Genomic DNA, 18,856 nt, shown 5'->3' with positions numbered 1-18,856 from the left:
CTACAAACTCATTGCGCTGATCTGCCTACAGCACTGTCTGTGTTGCGCTCTCACTGAGCCCTAGAGTAGGCCAACGTGGGTGCTGGCAAGGGACCCTGGGGCTGGAGGGGCTCCTCTGGGTGGCAGAGGAGTTATGGATCAATGGCAGGCTGTGGCTGTCCTTTGGGTCACCTTACACCCAAAGGGCCACCGAGGGCTTTGTCCTGTCAGCCAAGGGAGGAGGGGAAGAGGCTGCACTGGAGATGGATTCCACCAGTCACTCCCCACTTTTCTCTTTTTGGCAAGCAAGTGTGGGTTTTGAGCAGGGGCCGGCTGACCCAGAGGTACCCCCCCAGCCCCACAGCATGTGAGCCCTGCAGGCAGGCACTCACACAGTCGGGCTGTTCACGCTGCCAGGAGCCAGGGGTTTGGTCTCCCGAGGTGGTGTTAACAACAGGGTGCAGCTCCCAAGAGGAGCAGATCCTGCTTTGCAGATCCTCCCCGCTCTTGAGAGCAAGTTCCCCTGTGCATCTCGCCAGGCGCCTGCACTCCTGCGATCGCGCCAGCCATTGATGTGAGTTATCAGAGCATCAGCAGACGATGCTCTCCCGCCCTACGCTGCTTTGTCCCGGGCTGGTGAGTGGTGTGAGCTGACACTGGGGCCGGGCTGGGGAGGTGACCTCCCCTTCCCTGTGCCAGGGAGCTGCTGATTTGGCACAGCCTCATCTCAAACTCTTCCCCTTGTCTTCCCCTGAGATGGTTAGACTGCTGAATGGCCCCAAGCAGCGCTTTGATCTGCAGCACAGCTGCCTGGCCTGGAGGCAGCAGCTCTGTAGGACTCCCAGACAACCCATTTTCCTCAAGCCTCTCGCCCAGACTAATGTGACTCTCCTGTCCTTGCAGCTCAGACTGGGTGGAGATCATCGAGCCCCGCTCCCAGGAGCGGATGTATGTCAACCTGACTACTGGCGAGTGTGGCTGGGAGCCCCCTCCCAACCTGAAGGTGCGCCAGTCGGACCAGAAGCAGTGGTGGGAGCTCTTTGACCAGAACAACAACCGCTTCTACTACTACAATGCCATCACGCGGCAGACGGTGTGGCACCGGCCCCAAGGCTGTGACATCGTGCCCTTGGCGCAGCTCCAGGCCATGAAACGCAGCTCCCAGCCCGACTCCCGGGGACAGTTGCACCGGGGCAGCACCAGCAGCGAAGGCAGAAGCACCCCCATCCAAATGGCCCTCCTAGAGGAGATGGAGAAGGGCAAGGGGGACTGTGCTGCAGAGAAGAGGAAAGACCCTGGCAGGTAGGCAGAGCTTTAGCCTACTCTTTTTAATGGGTGGCTTCAGTTGCTAGGCAGGCACTGGCTGCCTGGCAAATGGGCTGGGGAGCTGTGCTGCCTTGAGAGGGCACAGCGCTGGGGCGAAGTGCTGCCAGGTACCAGGTCGCCACCTCCCGCCCTCCTCTTCCCAGGATACAGCTGTCCACTGTCACCACCGCGCTACCACTTGAACGTCCTCAGTCTGGGCCAGGCTTTGTTTGTGTGAGGCACCATAAAAACACACATTAAAAGATAAATCATTGCTCCAGAGTCCTTTGTGCTAAACAGAAGCCTAAAGAGGGGACAGGCAGGAATATCAAGCACTGATGAGAGCTCTGCCGGATGCTCGTGGCAGGGTTTGCTGGGATGGCTGAGCTGGGATGGCTGAGCTGCTATGCAAGGGCCGCTGCAGGGTGCAGGGGAGCCCGCCTGCTCTGACTCTTTCCGTCCCCACTGGCTTGGCTGCTTGCATGTGCTTGCAGCTTCCGCCAGGGTGGGAGGTGGGGCAGCAAGGACGGAGCTCCTGGGCACAGTTATTTGCTCACATCAAGCCAGAAATGAAAGAACAATAACGGGATGCTATTTTGTTTGGCTAAGAGATTTTCTTACGCTCAAACCAGTCTGACAACAATTGAGGGTTTTTTTTTTTTTTTCTATTGAAACTTTGCCAGCTTCAGCTGCACAAAAGCATCCCCTCCCCAGTCTCTGTGGGGACGACCCCTCTGCCTGGAGCACTGCCCCGGGCTGCCCTGTCTCCCTCCTGCCCAGTCTGGGCATCATCCTGCCCTGGAGAACGTGGTACCAACAACCAGGGAGGCCGTGCAACGAGTGGAGTTGAGTCACACTGAGAAGTGACTCGCCCAAGGGCTAGAGCAGAGCTCAGGTGAGCCTAGCACTCTTGCCATCCATGCCAGTGCTCCTCGTCCCCACTTCTGGGCAATGCAGCAAGCCAGGCGTCTTTAACAGCTTGGGGTTTGGATCAAGGTTGCCTCTCTGTGTGCCTGGTGCTGTTGAGGAGAGAAGAAAAAAGCCAAGGCGATGACAACCATGTAGGATGGCGATTCTGGAAAATATATGCTTTAGAGCACCCTAAACTGAGGTTTATCGCTTGTTTCCTGCCCCCTGTGAGATGCTTCTGTATTCACTTCAGAGCTGCATGCCTGGGAGATGCTGGTGATGCACATACAGTGCACCAGAAAGAGCTCGGAGCTTAACTGGCGCTTGCAACGGTTCCAGTGCCTCCTGCCCCATGAGCAGCCCCTCTGAGCTTCAGACCCATCCAGAGGATGATCCCTGCCCCGCCAGGAGAAACCTGAACAGTGAGAAATGCCTTAAGCTGAACCCCAGTAGCTCCCAGTTCCCTCTGGTCCCGCCCTGGTGACCACAGGTGAGCCACAGGCATGTGAGATTTGCCATGAGCCAACTGGCTTGCCTTCCTTGTCACTCTGCAGCCCAGCACTCTGGGGCAGCCGGGACAGGCATCGACAAACTATGTTCTCCAGAGGAGTGAGGGCAAGAGCCTTGCACAGGGCATAAAATATCCTGAGCTCCTCATATAGGAGGAAGGGGAGCAATGTGATGTGGGCAGGGGTTTGCTTTACCTTTCCTTGTCAGCCAGGCAGCATGTCCACCTGCAGTACTGTGTCCAGCGCTGGAGTCCTCAGCACAAGAAGGACATGGACCTGTTGGAAGGGGTCCAGCGGAGGGCCACAAAGATGATCAGAGGGCTGGAGCACGTCTCCTATGAGGACAGGCTGAGAGAGTTGGGATTGTTCAGCCTGGAGGAGAGAAGGCTCCGGGGAGACCTCAGAGCGGCCTTCCAGTACCTGAAGGGGGCTACAGGAAGGACGGGGAGGGACTCTGGATCAGGGAGTGTAATGACAGGGCGAGGGGTAACGGTTTCAAACTGAAGGAGGGTAGATTTAGATTGGATATTAGGAAGAACTTCTTTGCTGTGAGGGTGGTGAGCCCCTGGCCCAGGTTGCCCAGAGAAGCTGTGAGTGCCCCATCCCTGGAGGGGTTCGAGGCCAGGCTGGATGAGGCTTTGAGCATCCTGGTGTAGTGGGAGGTGTCCCTGCCCAGGGCAGGGGGGTTGGAACTAGATGATCTTTAAGGTCCCTTCCAACCTGAACCACTCTATGGTTCTGTCAGGTGTCACTGCTGGTTCTCATGCAAGGAAAGGGAGTGGGAAGGGGTCCTCCCTCGCTCCATCCCAAGCGCAAGTTTTTGCAGCAACCTTGGGGCACTTTGAGCCTGCAGCAAACTCCACTGAAGGGCAAGCTCACGTGGGAGCTAACAGGCTGCTTGGACGTGCGAGGCTCTTCCAGATCCTCACAGCAGTAAGCCAACAGCATTTGCCTGTGGAAGCTGCGTTCTTGGAAGCAGGAGACTGAGCACTGTTTCCTTGCACATCCATCATGTGTTGTCATTGCTGTTTGTGAGCAGGGGCTTGCATGTCCGGTTACAGCGCAGAGAACAATTTCCCTACCAAAGTCTGACACCAGAGGAGAGATTTCTTGCCCTTTCCTAGCTCGTAAAATGATGAGCAAAGAGCTGAGCCCAAAGCCAGCATTCCCAGGTCGGCTCTAATGGGATGTCTGGTTTAGTAACAGCAAAAGCACACCACGCTTGTCAGCTCTGTTGTCTGTGTTGTTCTCCAAAGACAAACATAAGTGTGTCCTCTTCCTTCCCTCGGCAGCAATACAGCTGTATAAACAGAGGACAAATAGGTTGAGTGCTGTTGGAAGCATTTGACATCTTTATAGGTACCTGCGCCCAAGACTGTTTTGCTTTTGTCTCTAATGGCAGTGCAAAAGATTTGTTTTTCTTCCCTTTGTGTTTGTCATCCCGTGATAGATGGAGAGGCCAGAAGAGACCAGCGTGGTCCCCAAGAGGGGCCTCCTGCAAGCACATGCCACAGATTGCTGGGGGGGAGGGATTTCATCCTTTTTTTCAGTAATACTTTGTGGTTGAGGTTTTTTCTTTTAGCAGACCGGTTTTCCCCCCTCTTCCTCTCTCGTGCCTTCTGTCAGCACTGCTAAATCTCCTGTGCCTGCTACCACGTCTTGGTGCTGCCAAACTGCAGCCGCACTCCGCTCTCGAGCGAAGCAGGGACGCTCCCCGGACAGGGACCGCCTGCTCCTTGCTGCCTGTTCCCTCCATCTGCAGGCCGATCCCACCCTCTCCCTCGCCGCCCCACTGCTCGCTGCTGCCCTTCCAGCTCTCTGAAGCGTACCAGCTCCGAGCAGCCTTCGCTAGACACTGGCCCTTGGCTTTCCCGGGTGGCATGGGGATGTCGACCCCTCCCGCGGAAATGGTAGCTGCATGCTGACGGGGAGATGCTGCTGTGATGCCCGGAGCCTGCTGGGGAAGCTCTTCTGCCTGTGCACGTGCTGTTGGTCCCGTGTTGTTTTTTGCTGCCCAGCCTGGCGCCAGCTCTGCTCTTCCCTTGCTGGGGCGGCACTTGGCCTTACAGCTCCAGCCCCCTTCTGAGCACTTGGGATACTAATCGGAAGGAAGATGGATTCTCTTCAGGGGAGATGGGGGACAGATGATCTGGGAAGCTCTGCAAAGGATGGATGTGTTCCCCTGGGGACTGTGAGACCAGCCTGGGTCTGAAAGCAACTGGTAGCATTTTGGAAGCGTCTTGTTGAGCTGCTGCAGCCGTGCTGGGGTTTGCCGGAGCTCCTTGGGCCTCATGGGTGAGAAGGGGCTGGGCATGGCAGAGGGCCGAGGCCTGAAGGTGACAGTCTTGCTGGGAGCAGAGCTTGTATGCTGGTCTGCAGCATTTAGGCGCACCACTTGTCAGGGCTGCGAGTGGGCTCTGCCGTCCCCAGCCCTGCTGCCCATGCGGACCAGCCCGTGGTTCTCCCAGGGTCAGGAACTTGTTTCAGAGTGGAGTTTCCAAGGTTCCCCTTGTGATAGCAATGCATCTCAAAGTCCTCCAGGTAGAAATCTGCTGCCCCCAGCAACATCCCATCCCCCAGCACAGGAGAGGTGGGGGTCCCTTCTGTGTGGGCAGCAGGTCATGCTCCTTGTCCCCTCCTTGCCCACCTTCCCCATGGCTCAGCATCCCAGGCTGGGAGAGAGAAGGGGCTTGGTCTTACCACACCGGGAAGCTGTGCTGGGAGGGGAGTTAGGGGGGGACATGTGACGTGAAGCCCGTGAAGGTGGCTGTGAGAGTACCTCTGCCTCTTCCAAGTCTGGTTTGCCTCATCATGGGCTTACATCTCTCAAGGCCCAGTGTAAGCAATGACAATACAAAGTTCTTCATAATCAGGCAAGAAACACCATCAGGATTCCTAATACAGGCTTGTTTCCTTCTTATGCCGCTGGCCTTAGGGCAGGGTGTGCAAACACAACATGCTTTGCATGTGTCCCCAGCACTCTTCTTGGGGCCTTGCAGACCTGGCTTTGGGGGGATCACCTCCGCAGGCTCTCCATTGCCGCCTCTGGTGTGGGCACCGGTAGCAGTGCTGCTGGAATACAAACATCCCTGTTCAGTTGCCTCTGTCAAAGCACCAGGAAAATGACTGTTGGAAAGGGCTGGGCTGAAGTGCGGGGCTTTTTCTCTAGGCTTCTGGGAGGGAAGAGCAAACAATGGAGCTCTGGAGCCTGGGAAGAGCTGCCGGATACACTGGGCCTGCTGGAGCTGGGTGCAGGCTGGGAAAGCCAGTGCCGGGTTGCGGTGTTTATATTGGAGCTACTTGAAAGCATTCCTCGAAGGAACCGTCTCGGGGGACTCGGCAGGGTTTCTGCTGCTGGTGGCTGAAGAGCATGGCTGAGAGGCTGTGTTGGGATGTTTCTCTACCCCTGGCTTTGCTTTATGTCAGAGCTTTCATGCTCAGAAGGATAAGGCTGAACCTTTTTCCAGCTGGGAAGTCAGGAAGTCCCTGTTCTCCTCTGCTTGGTCTTTGCAGCAGCCTGGGAATGGGATTGAGGGAAGCTGTATCCAGACATGGCCCCAAGAGATCATTCACGGCTGTGGAAATGGTCCTTTCAAAAAAGCCTTGTCTTCTCTGTGGTAGTGCCTCTTTCCTCTGATCTCCAGCAGCTGGGGAGGCTGGAGAGAGCATGTTGTGTCCAAGATGGGACTGACAGGCGGAGTGGGATGCAACACATATTTAGAGGTTTCAATTCTCCATCGTGTTCACTTACAAACCTTCCGGTCAGGGGGAGCGTGGTGGTCATGGTCAGGCTGGAGCTTGGCTCCTTCTGCCCTCAGTGACACTGGAGCAGCACAGCTCACCTGTCTCCTGTGACACCCCGCCACGGTCCCGGCAGGGCCATGCAAGGATGCTATGGTGGCATGAGGAACATGCCTGAGTCCCATGCCAGCTCTGAATGCAAAGCTCCTGGGTGCAATACCCTCCCCTTCAAGTTGGAGTGCCTGTGGGCACACAGTGGGCACTGGGGTGCCCTGGGGAGGTACCAATACTCAGTGGGTACTAAGGAACCCCTGGCAAATGCATGGGTACCCGGACCAGTCCTTGCATCCTGAATTGCAGCTGGAGAGCAGTGGCACAGTGGCCTTGGCCATCTCCCGCCTCTGACTGCACCTTTGCAGCCCAACCCTGCTCGGCCGCCCTGCGTGGCCATCATGCAAAAGGACCTAGTGCTGTCGTTCCCCGAGAGCTGCCTGAGCACCTCTGGGCTCTACCAGCTCCAGGGATTCGCAGCAGTTGTTCTGAAATGGTCTGGGGTGAGCTGAGTCCCAACGCGAGCTTTGCCCCTCAGCCTGAAGGAGGGATTGTGAGCCTGCGGAGGCAGCGGAGCCCGTTTCTCTGGTCCTGTTGCCTGCTGGGGTGCAGACTGCAAGTGCCAAAAACCTGCCGTGGGGAGGCTTGCTGCTCGCAGCGGAACCTCTAGCCTGATTGCTTTGCCGTGGCCGTCTGTCCAGCCTGTCCTGACGCCCTGCCAGCTGGTCTCAGGGCATCTGCGGAGCAGGCGCAGGGAGAGCCCCGTGCCAGCACCGAGCTCCTGTGCTGAGGCACCACCACATCCTCCCGGGCAGGGGCAAGGTGTGGGACACCTTCCCACCCCAGTGAAGTGACTTGGGGCAGCGAGGAGCCATCGTGATTCAGGGAGCCCGTTGCCCTCCAGCTGGCATGGGGTAACAGGTAGGCAGCTTGTCCTCTGGGGGAGGCTGCAAGCACAGCTGCGGATCACATCCCTCATTGCTCATCTGAGGGCCAAAATCTGGGCTTTGATCTTTTTCATGGATGCGGGGGTGGGGAGGTCTTCACCAGCTGGGGTCGCACAGCACCCTGAAATCATAATGTCATGCTAAGGTGGGAGCCTGTCTCCGGAGGCCAAGCTGGTGGTGCTGCTCGGATGCCCAGCCCCACTCCCATGCAGGGACAGATCGGGATGTGCCCAGTGCTGCCTTGCGGGTGCGAACAGGGACAGGTGCCGATAGGACTGATTGGGCAGGAGGTGACGCCATCCTCGCTGCGGCCCAGAGCTGAGTAGGGAGGCAGCAGGGCTGCAGGCTGAGTTCCTGCCGCTCCAGATCGGTGGGGATTTCGTGAATGTGGGAGCAGCGGGCACTGGTGGGCTTGCCGATACTGGGAGATACTGGTGCACGCTGAGCCTGCACGGCGGGACGAGTTTGGTCGTGCCGTGCCTGATGGAGGTGGGTCTGCCAAACCTTTGCTGAGCGGGTGGTTCAGCTGCACATGGATCTGGCTGGAGGTGCAGTGTTGTAGGTCAGGGAGGGGAATGACCTCGGGAGGTGGCTCACAGTCCAGGAGCTCTTCGAGGAACAACTGGGTCTGCAGCGTGCCTGTGCTTGGGACTGGGGCTTGGGCCGCATGCAGGAGGGATACACTGGCGTGAGGAGCAGTCCCTGCGGTCCCCAGGGAGGGATGCCTGGTAGGTTGCAGGGACGTGTATCCTTACAAATGCTAGCCCCATCCTGCCATTACCACTGCCTGTTCCCTGCCCACCGGCATCCTCGCTTGGCACCGCTGGCGGTCACCCCCCTGCTCCAGGCATCACGCCTCCAGGAAGAAGCACGCAGAGGACAAGCTGCTGATGGCAAAACAGGAGTGGGAGTGTGGGGGTCGTGGTTGGTGGCAGCTTGGGCAGGTGGAGGGAAGCCAAACCCAAATCCCTTGGTGTTTTCCAATCAGCCGCTCTTGGGACAGGGCTCAGGTCAGTCCTGGGCAGCGATGCTGTGAGTGGGAGGCAGGGGCTGGGGGACAGTCCTTCCTCACGGCTGTGGCATCTGCATCTTCAAGTAGTGCCAGGAGCTGGCTTAAATTAAAACCCTTTGTGCCTTTGTGGGAGATGCTGGGGGAGGTCCCCGGAGTAAGGGTGACCCCAGGATAGGAAGGAGAGGACAGTGCCCTTTCTCTTGTCGCCTGGTAAGTTGCACGAGGCGGACACGTGTGTCTTCATGGGGCAGGAGCCAGGCCCTGCAAAGGCAGTGGTGCAGCATGGCGTGGCCAGAGGGCGGTGGGGGCCTTTGGACCCTGGCCGGCAGCCAGCTGCTGCGCCCACGGCGGGGCAGTGCCGGCCTCACCCACGCCTCTTCCAGCGCCGCTGTGCCGAGGTGGGGTTCACAGCGGTGCCGTGCCATCACAGAGCATGTTTTGCCAAAAATATGGTAAGTTGTGGATGGGGAAGGGGCACCCCACCCCCTTAAGGAGTGGAGTGATTGGGAGCAGACGTGGGATATTGGGTGTGGGGCAGAGGATGTGGGGGAGGTAAATGAGTGGGGAGCAGGCAAAATAGGGCACCTCCAGTAACGTGGGGCTGCTGCTGTGGGGCAGACGTGTCCTCTTGGGGTGGGGTGTGGGGAGAGCAAGGTGTGTGCAGGTGCAGCCTGCTGGTGGGAGAGCCACAGCGGGGAGAGCAGGCAGAGCACCCCAAGGGAAGCCATGCTGAAGGAGGGGGCTGGCACCCAGCGGGTGAAAGGTCTCTGGAGAGCAGGAGCAGAGCGCAAGAGGGTTGGGATGTCCTGATATCTTGGGACTCGGTGGGGAAGGCACAAGCAGGGGGGTAGCATCCCCAGGAGGCAGCTCTGGGCATGCGGTGGAGCTGGGTCTGTGTGCCCGCGCAGGGGCCGTGCAGGACAGGTCAGCAGTGCGGGACGGGGAACTGGTGTTAAGGTTCCAAGAGAGCAAAATGGCTCTGAAGGTGTTACAGGAACATCTCCTGTCACAGACAGGGCGTACGCAGTGCACCCTCAGGTTTTACCCGGTGATGGCTGGTAGGGGATACATGGAGGGAGGGCACAAAATGGGGACAGGTTCAAGGGGACCTTCCTGGGGACAGTGGTGCCTTTGAAGACCTGGAGGCTTAGGCTGGTTTAACAGCCTTTCCACTACCTTTTCTTCAGAGCTCACAAATATAGACTGGGTATAGCCGCAGCCTGACAGCAGGTTGTTATTACGCTGCAGAATCCACCTTTGGGACTGGGATGTTGCGGTCGGCACACTAGGTTGTGGTGGATCCTGAGTGCCACCACGGTCAGAGGATACTCCCAGCAGAGGAGGATTTCGCAGCCATGAGAACTGAGCAGGGCTGGTAGGTTTGGCCAAGGGATCCAGATCTGAGGGCATCTGGACTGGACTGTGAGGATGCTCTACACTGAGTCTTGGTGGGAGTGTGACACACATCCTGCGAGCTGAGGATGTCCACCCCCATACACCTCCCATAGACCTCGTAGGTTCTTCTGCAAAATAAACATGCATTTGGAAACTTAGATCAAAAAAAATAACGTGGTGGGGAAGGAGTGTTTGACAATCTGAAGGTAGACACTTGGGATTATTTTCCAACTCGCTGCTCGAGTGGTCCAGAGTAGCTTTCTGGTCTTCAGCAGGTCCTTCTGGGTGCCATGCTAGCTAATGAGCCTTGGGAAGCATAGGTTGTTTCCTGTCTCACAGCGCTGTTGATAGCGGACGGGTTATAGTACGATGAACTCATTGTGCTGTCGTTCTTGACTCAGTAATTTATCGTATGTGTGATGATGATGTGTTTCTGTTTCGGGAAGGGGGATCTCCAGGAAAAAACAATGAGGAGCTGATATAACTGGTTAGGGAATCTCTGAGTGCTATGAGACTAACAGTCTGGTATTTGGGTAGAAGCAGAAGATACTTCAGTTAATATAACTCTTAAATAATTACCTGTATTTGTATCTTTCTTCCTTTAGGGAGACTCCTACCCACTGGCAGCCTCTGCCAGGCACAAAAGCAGCCATGTTGGTCAAAGTGAACAGTTTGAGGCAGATACAGAGCTCTTCGAACAGTTCGCTTCAGCTGCAGAGTGCTCCAGAGGCCAACAGCCAAAAATCTCTTCCAAAACCAGCCATATATGCTCAGCCTCAGTCCACGTCCCAGAGCCCTGGAGCTGCAAAGCAAATGCCTACAGGAGAAACAAAGCAGTCTATGCAGATCAAAAAGACGGAGAATGGTGGATTTTGCCTAGTGCTGATGAATGGTCCGACTTCTCAAACACCTCCAAGGAATCAGATGGGAAACCTCCAGCCTGCTTCCCCCAAGTATGCCTCCCCTGCACCGATATATGATGAGCCATCTTTAGAGTCTCCAATTTATGATGAGCCACCTGTAGACATGGACACTGAAAGCATCAGTATGAGTGGGATGTCTCCACCAAGGTCACCAAGCAATAGCTTAAAAAAGCAGCTGCAACCAACCAAATTATTACAGCATCCAGGAATGCAACAGCAGCAAGCTGCAAAAAAGCATGCAAGAAATCCCTCTTCCACTGAATACAGCCCGGCTGGCAGAGAATATATAAAACACATGGTCAATGTCGATCAGTCTTCCAAACTGTCCCATTCTTCTGCTGCAACAGCTGATGCCTCTACTAAACTGCCTGGTCAGCTTACTTCGAAGGACAGCTTCAAGCAGTCTTGGAGGATCTTGGAAGCCAATGTCCTCAAGAACATGGAAGCCCACCACAGTCGGCAGAACAGCCTGCAAACTCAAGAGTATCCAACTGGTATAAGCCATCAGGACTCTGGTTATTCGACTGGCCCTTCTCCAAGCCTGAGAAAAAGGAAAGGAAGGAGGCAAGGGACAGGTCAAGGAAGACCTGGCTCTGTGGGCAGCAGCAGCGAGCTGACAGCTTTGAACGATAAGCTGATCGCTGAGATGCGTGCTGTAGTGGGCAGGTCAGCAGCTTGCAGGGGAAGCAAAGCCAGCCTTGATGCTGAAAGTCTGGAGAGTGGCATCCCAGCAGAGAGCAGCAAAGTCAGATTTCAGTCCGACCACTTGAAAAAATGCATCAGCCGGAGCTCAAGGGATGATGTCTCAGCTAGTAACAGGTCTCTGTACAGACAGGGCCTGGAGGGCAGGGGCAGCTTTCCCAATGATGTGGCTGCTCCACAGGACACAGTGAGGCAGAAGAGGACTTTTGAGAAAATAGATTCTTTAGAAAAGAATGTGACCAGCCAGACAAGTTTGGCTTCATCAGACGCTACCCGCCTCTCCTCCCAGGTACCTCTCCATCTACACCGGGTTAAATCGTACGCTTTTGCTGTACTATCGTGGTACAGAGCTGAGGACCCAGTCTGCTCCCGGGTGGGTCTAATGGATGTGCTGCAGGCGGAATTCTGTGGCTGCAGAACAGCAAACAGGTCACAAAGCTTCGCGGCTTTACAGGTGGAGACCCCATTTCAGGCCAGTGGCATGAGAGGAGGGGAAATTGTGAAGGGGCTCATGTCCAGCAAGCCCTCAGCGCTGCGCGTAGCTCTGCTGTGTTATTTGGGTGAATCTACTGCCTGATCATTTTACTGGCGCTCGTGTGTTCTTTGGTTGCCCTTGCCCTGACGTGTCCTTTCTGCACTGGGGTGCCAGCGTTGGTGGGGTACAGGACGCAGGTGTCAGGATTTGCGTGGCCACGTGGCAGTGTTTTCTCTTTTTTTCTCCCTCTTCTTTTTCTAATAATTCCTCATATTCTGTTCTCCCTTCCGATCGTTCCTGAGCATTGCATGGAAATATTCAGAAAACCAGTGACAGGGACTCTAGCACCTTCTTGTTAGAAATAGTTATTTTAAAGCGCGTTAGCATGCCTGCACATCTGTAGTAGTTTTTCTCTGTAGCACAGCTCTTCTGCGGAATTCTGCAGTTTGCCATCTTTTCTCCTATTTGGATTTGAAGGAACTTCCTGCGTCGTGGTTTTAGTTCAGATTTAGGTTCTCCATAGGTTATTTTCTATCCTGTGAAGGTTTTGTCCTTTTTCTCTTTGCTCACTCTTCCAGTTATTTTGCTCCTGCTGAGCAGCCTGAGTCTCTGCATCTCTTCTGCGAGGCACAGCAGATAACAACCCTCTGTGTGAAAAGTGACTGGTTTAACCCTGTGTTCTGTCTTTTCTCCTCTTTGCTGGTCCACGACCTTTCATGAAGAAACTTGGCAAAGCTCCTTGACTGTTTCAGATTGCTCCAGTAGACCTGCGAGGTGTAACTTTTCTCTAAAAGCCAGGCTGCCACCTCCCCGCCGTGTCAGATTTATGTCTGTGCATTCTCCTCTTTCTTTATTGTAATTTCTGATTGATAGTGCCCTGCTTTCACCTGAAACCCTTTTAAAAACTGATGTCATGTTCTCATGTTTTGCATTTTTTCAGGCACAGGGCCAGTCTGAGTCTATACGACTCACATGTTACAGTAATAGTTCAGCAGTTTCATTTCACAGCCGCTTTAGAGTTGTTGGAAGACTGATGTCTGGTCTTCAGGATGTGTTACACCTCCTTGCACTGACGGGGAGAGCTGAGACTTGATGTCTCGATGATGCGCAAGAGATGGTGGGTTGGGGATAGGCTGTGAATGGCCTTGAAAATGAAGAAAAATAATTCACGTGTGGTAGGATGGAGACGTAGAATACAGTGGAAGATGTAAGGAGATGGATGTTGTGGTAAAGGCAAAGAGCTGATAAATAAATACTCTGCATACAGAAATACTCCGAGATGTAACAGTCCCAGTAAGGAGGGGAGGAGGTTGCAGAGAATACATCAGCAAAATCACTGCCTCACCTGAAAATGGCAGTGTGTGGCTTGAGTCACCAGCAATGTCCTGTGCTGGGCCTGTGTGCTGGAGGGGAGAACTGGGAGGCGAGGAAGTTCACTATCTGAGGAGGGTGGGCAGAAGTTCTAGGACAGGCTGAGCAGAGGTGGATACGTACTGTCAGCACAAAGATAATAGCTGTACAGTTGTTGGGAACAAGATTTGAGAGATAAACTCTAGAGAGAGAAGAGGAGAGACCCAAGAGCCTGTTGAACCTCTAGAGAGTATGAGGGGGTGGATCCTCAGAAGGAACATGCTGAAGGAGCGATTAGGGTGGCAGGAGGAAAACCAACCCTGGGCGTGGAAGGTGGATTGAGGAAGACCAAGGATGGAGGTGGCAGAGAACTGCAGGCAGCAGGGATTTTTAGGCAGCATGTTGATTCAGAGAGGGTGAGGAGGTGGAGGGGTAACTCCAAGGGATAAAAAACCAAAACAAAGTAGAAAAGCAGGAGAAACGATTGTGCCCCAGGCTGGCAATAAGAGGTGAAGTGTGATGTGTGCTAATCCTGTCATCCACATGTAGGTACATGTTTGGTGTAAGAGAGGGAGGGGTTGGACTGCACAACTGTCGTGAGTTCCGCAGTTCCTCCTTACTAAGAAGAAAACACTCACTAGCTCTAACTGTTTAAGAACTAAAGTGTATTTTGGGGTTGACTGTAGGCCAGAACTGGAATAGAGTGTGGCATGCATGTTAAAGGTGACCTGCAAAGAAGGAAAATGCATGTTCTCTTTCACTTTTTCCACTGCAAAACCAGAATTTACAGGATTTCTGTTTCTTTGGCTTCCTTTAAAAACCAAAAACCTCAACATTATCTTCTTTTCTTTCTCCTACTTGCTGAAGGTCTCCTTGGAGAACGCTGTGAAGTGTGGGCTGTTAGCTCTTAGTTGCTCTGTGTGGGAATTTCAATCTAACAAAGAAGTCTGTTTCCTAAAACAACTTGTTGGGTGTTGGAGTTCAATATATGTCCCAGGCTGACACTTCAGTCCAAGCCAGAGAATTCTGGGTGGGCAAAATAAGTGTCTTATTCTCACAAGTAGTTATTACATATAATTTTCTTGGGATCAGTGCTACCAAAGCTCTAATTATGTAGTTATCTGTAGCGATCGCTGTGGAAGAAGGATTGACAAGGGCCGCATGTAAAAACTACGTACAAAGTCTGGGAGGATGGAAGGTCTGTCTCTGCTGCTTATCTCTGTAAACTTGTGATCAGTGGACTTGTCCCTGGAGCAAATGAGTTTGATCACTGCAGGCCGCGGGTGGGGAGCAGCTGTCCCTAGTTCTCCGAGAAGAAGAGAAAACCCAGTACTTGTGAACAATTCTGATTTAATTTAAGGAAAGTTGTGCCTGTCTAGGATGGGAAAACACAGTATGGAGCCCATCACAGAGGCGTCCCTGAGTCCTGTGCAGCGGTGCTTGCAGAAGCGCTGGTCTGCAGCCGCGGCCTGTATCTTCCCTGCAGATGCTGAGGACCAGGGCCTGTTTGGCAGGAGGTCGTGGTGTGTCTGTAGGGTACGATGAGAGCAGCTCTGTTGGTGGTGGAACTTGACTGACGCAGATACCTGGTCTCCTTCACTTCGCCAACTCAAACTCATTATCCTACACGGGTGACAGCCTTGCCATCAAAATGGCTGTGCCCGTGCTCCGCCGTGCCTCTCTTAGTTTCTCCTGTCCTGCTTGTTTGTCTGGCCAGCATTTCCATTAGGAAGGTTGTGGTGGGATTGCAGAGGCTGTCCAGGCACAGGCTGCCTGAAGTTCAGCAGCTCCTGATGGTTGCTAGCCATGTGGATTTTGTCCCTTTTTTTTTTTTTTTTGCTAGAACTTGGAAAAGTGGTAAAGACAGGAACCAGCTATGGGATTGTAGGGGCCACAAAGGGTAAAGGTGAGAAGGAAACAATGCTGATAGTGCTGTGGCTGTCTAGTCTCCTCCTGGTGTTCCTCACCCACCTCCTGGCCTTCCATGGCTCCGGAGAGGCAAAGAGCAGGGAGAAACTTGGCTCCTTGGTGTGTACTTGGTGCCACAGAGCTGTAACGCTGCTCTGGGAGTCAGCCCAGCTCCTCCTTGGGCTGTTCCTGGGTGCTCTGGGACAACTTGGACAATCAGCCCTGTTACTCCATGTCCCAGTGCTTCCTTTAGGGACAGCATCAGTTTGCGGCTGTGGCAGCCAAGCTCTTGCAGAACTACAGATGTCAGCCACTGATTCTGCTCAAAATCATGTTTTGTACAGATTCACCACTTTGCAGTTGCTGGTAGCTCACTGCTGATAACTTTCTTAGCATGGCAAGGAGTCATCTAAGCTGCTTTTAACACATCTGTTCTCCATTGCAGCCCGGGACAATAGAGTTGGACCCCAAGCAGGACAGCAGCAGCCAGCCTGGCAGCTGCGTAGGATATAATTTCCCTTACAATACTCTACGGAAGCCCATCTCTCAGAGCAGCATGGCAGACTGGGCTTCTAAAAACCTGAACATGCACACGCAGGGCATCTTCCGCCGAAGGATCTCCATCTCCAACATGCTGTCCTGGAATGGCGGCTCTATCAAAAAGCCAATGCTTATCACCAGCAACCGCACCATCAAAAAAGAGGCGTGTGAGATGTTCAAACTGGTGCAGAGCTACATGGGAGATCGTCAGACTCGCATGGACCGGAACCACGTGGCATTGGTCACAGTCACCAAGTGCTGGAGCATGCAAGGTTTACGGGATGAGCTCTACATACAGCTGATCCGGCAGACAACAGACAATACGTGCTACCGAAGTCTGGCATGGGGCTGGGAACTGATGGCCATCAGTCTGGCCTTTTTCTCCCCATCACCCAAATTTCAGTCTTACCTGGAAGGTTACATTTATCGCCACCTTGACAGCGATGAAAACAGTAAGTGCCTCATGCACATCCTCTCTGTCCCCAGCAGCGTTCCGGTGGGTTGTTCCACTTACTCAGGGTTGTCTGGTTTTTAAAAATGCAGGTAGTCACCAGCCAGTGCTGTGGTTTCCGTCACTTGTCCACCACGTGCTGGGCAGGTTCATCCTTCCTTGGCGGGATGAAGCTGCCACCAGCTCATCTCCCTGCAACTCTCACTTGCGTCCGGCAAAGAAACGCCAGCCCTAGACTGTGCACATCTCACTGATCAGCAGGGCGAGATCATCACTGAAAAGAGCTGATTGAGACCCACCAAGGGCAGAGTTTCTATGGTTCTCAAAGACATGATTTACTTCAAAGTTCCTTAAAGCAGTCAAAAGAAAAAAAAAAAAAGAATGTTAATACAGGTTTTTTTAAGAGAGCCATTGCAAACATTATGAACAGGCCTTAACTTGGCAAATATTCAGGGATCCTGAAGGATGATGGCTTTTGTGGTGAATAGATGCTATTGATCTGTCTTCCAGAAGCCTTGGGGATCAAAGTATTTATTGGCTGATTTGTCACTATTTCAGTAGTGCTCGCTGGGTCTTGTCTGGTCTCAGGTGAGAAACCAGAGCAGCTAGTTCCACCTGGGGCGTCAATCACAGGTTAAAGCCCCCACAGATCTTCAGGGCAGGTGCAGAAGTTCTGACCCTGCTCTTGAGTGCAGCGGTGGAGGTGGGTCCTGGGGGCAGCAGCGGTGCAATGCCAGCCTTTGCCTTCTGGTTTCATGCTTGTAGCTTTAACGTGGGGTTCCTTCACTGAACTACTGAATGTGCTGCACTGCTTTGGGATTTCATGAGGATCCTAAACCCTTGTCACTTCTCCCCAAAACCATTCCCTCCAACTGGGCTTGGCCCAGGAGCAAAAAAATCACCCTGCCAGCACCAGGGTCCAGGCAGCAAGGAAGAGTAATCTGAACTATTTCAGCGGGTTATTCCTTCTGCTGGTATTTAGGCAGTACATGTATTTAGGTATAAGCTTGTTGCCTGGAGCCGCTTCTCAACTCTTTGGCCATTTGGAGAAGTTGAGTGATGTTCTGGGCCCCTCGCTTGGGTGTGCTTGGAGCTGGCTGTGGTACAGGACCTTTCCCCGAGCAGAGCTCCTCATACTGGATGGAGTTAGGCTGGCTGCCATGTCTAAGGGTAGGTCTGGGCTTTGGTATTTTATCATTTCACATTATTAATCCAGAGCCTCTTCTGAATTTTCAGTTGCCCAGCGCATCAAGGAGCTTGTGGATCTGAAAAACAAGAAGAACTCAAAATCCAGGAAAAAGAGGAAACAAAACACCGAGGATGAAGGTAAAGGGAGGCACAGCACGCAGGGAGCCGAGAGGGAGGACTGCACTGACCTCAGACCGGCGGGGCTGGTGATCTCCTCTGAAAATCAGACCATTTCTTGAAGTGCATAGACTTAGATTCAGGCAACTTTGCTGCAGGTGGGCAGTGTGAGAGGTCTGACTAGAGCATGGATCAGCAGTGTGGGTGGCAGCTGGGCAGCACGTGGGATGCATAGCAGTGTGGCAGCAGCGGGGAGGGGACCCTTCACTCGCAGTTGTGTGAGAAAAGGGATTTTAATTTGGATGCAGACCTGGGGCTGTAATTCACCTGGTCTGTGTACACCACGGAGTTTCCTGTAGCACGTTGCAGTGCTAGAAGTTGTACGAGTCAGCGTGTTGAAAAGAACCTGTCTCCATTGTAGTGATGGATTTTGTAAGCCACCACCCGACCTGAGGACCGTCAGGGAGGACGCTGGTATCTGGCAGAGTACTCCCTCTTCCTCTCCAGTATTGGCTTCCCCTTGTCCATGCTTCCTGGACTTTTGCAGTCCAGAGCTTACAATAGCATCTCTGCTGAATGAACAAGGGCTCACGTATTCCTCCAGCCTCGAGTCGTAACTGCTGTCTGCAGGGTAATACTTTATCTGGCTGAAGCCTTGGTAGGCAAAGTCCATTCAATTTTTTTTAATATTGCTTTCAGGAAACTTGGGCAACCCTGTGAATTCATATCAGGCAGCAGTTTATGTCATGTGGCCTCGGTGTTTTTAATCTGGGAGGGCTGGAGTCCAGCTTCCTGCGTTGCTGAGCCCTACCTGACGCCAGCAGGCAGGCATGGGAAACGCGGACACCACCGCTGCGCTCTCCTGTGGTGGCTTCCCTGTGTCACTGCTCCCCCGAGGCAGCTGCAAGCCTGGGAGGTGGCTGAGGAGGTCCCTTGGTCGCAGCCCCTGCAGCAAGAGTGTCTGCCGCTTCTCTGTCTCCGGCGGGATTTGGAGCAGAGACGTGAAATTGCACAGAGGGATTATATTTGTGGTAGGGATATGTCTTTTTTTCCTTTCCTGTTCAGGCCCAGGAGAAATCAGCCCATTCTGAGCCTTTTAAAAGTCATTTTGCTTGTGCTCAGAGGGACTTTGATATCTTTATGGGAGAGCTCTCTGGGATTGCTCTGAGAAGGGTGTGCTCTGTCTGTGGGCTGAGCAGGCTCTTCTCTGCAATTGCCTGTCTATATTGCGTGTGCTGGAGTTGTACTTAGGAAGGTAGAGGTAGTTTTTACCTAAAAATAAATTTTTAAAAATATATATATTTATATATATGAGAAATGTTACGGAAAAGGCAAGCCAGGACAGCTTTATAAA

The 18,856-nt window shown here is 53.6% G+C and overlaps 1 protein-coding gene across 1 annotated transcript in view; it reads left to right on the top strand.

Moving 5' to 3' along the window:
• The window catches only part of LOC134522213 (rho GTPase-activating protein 39-like), a 57,205-nt gene that overhangs the window by 26,618 nt on the left and 11,731 nt on the right, over window positions 1-18,856 (top strand). Inside the window, exons 2-5 of the mRNA XM_063349606.1 lie at window positions 883-1,281; window positions 10,454-11,762; window positions 15,652-16,198; window positions 17,434-17,523. Of these exons, the coding sequence (XP_063205676.1) occupies window positions 883-1,281; window positions 10,454-11,762; window positions 15,652-16,198; window positions 17,434-17,523 (2,345 nt within the window). The remainder of the gene's footprint in view (window positions 1-882; window positions 1,282-10,453; window positions 11,763-15,651; window positions 16,199-17,433; window positions 17,524-18,856) is intronic.

The sequence above is a fragment of the Chroicocephalus ridibundus genome, chromosome 12 (assembly GCF_963924245.1).
Source record: "Chroicocephalus ridibundus chromosome 12, bChrRid1.1, whole genome shotgun sequence".
NCBI classification, from domain to species: Eukaryota; Metazoa; Chordata; class Aves; order Charadriiformes; family Laridae; genus Chroicocephalus; species Chroicocephalus ridibundus.
Note: the sequence above shows the minus strand (reverse complement) of the source record. Positions and strands in the feature narration are given on the sequence as shown.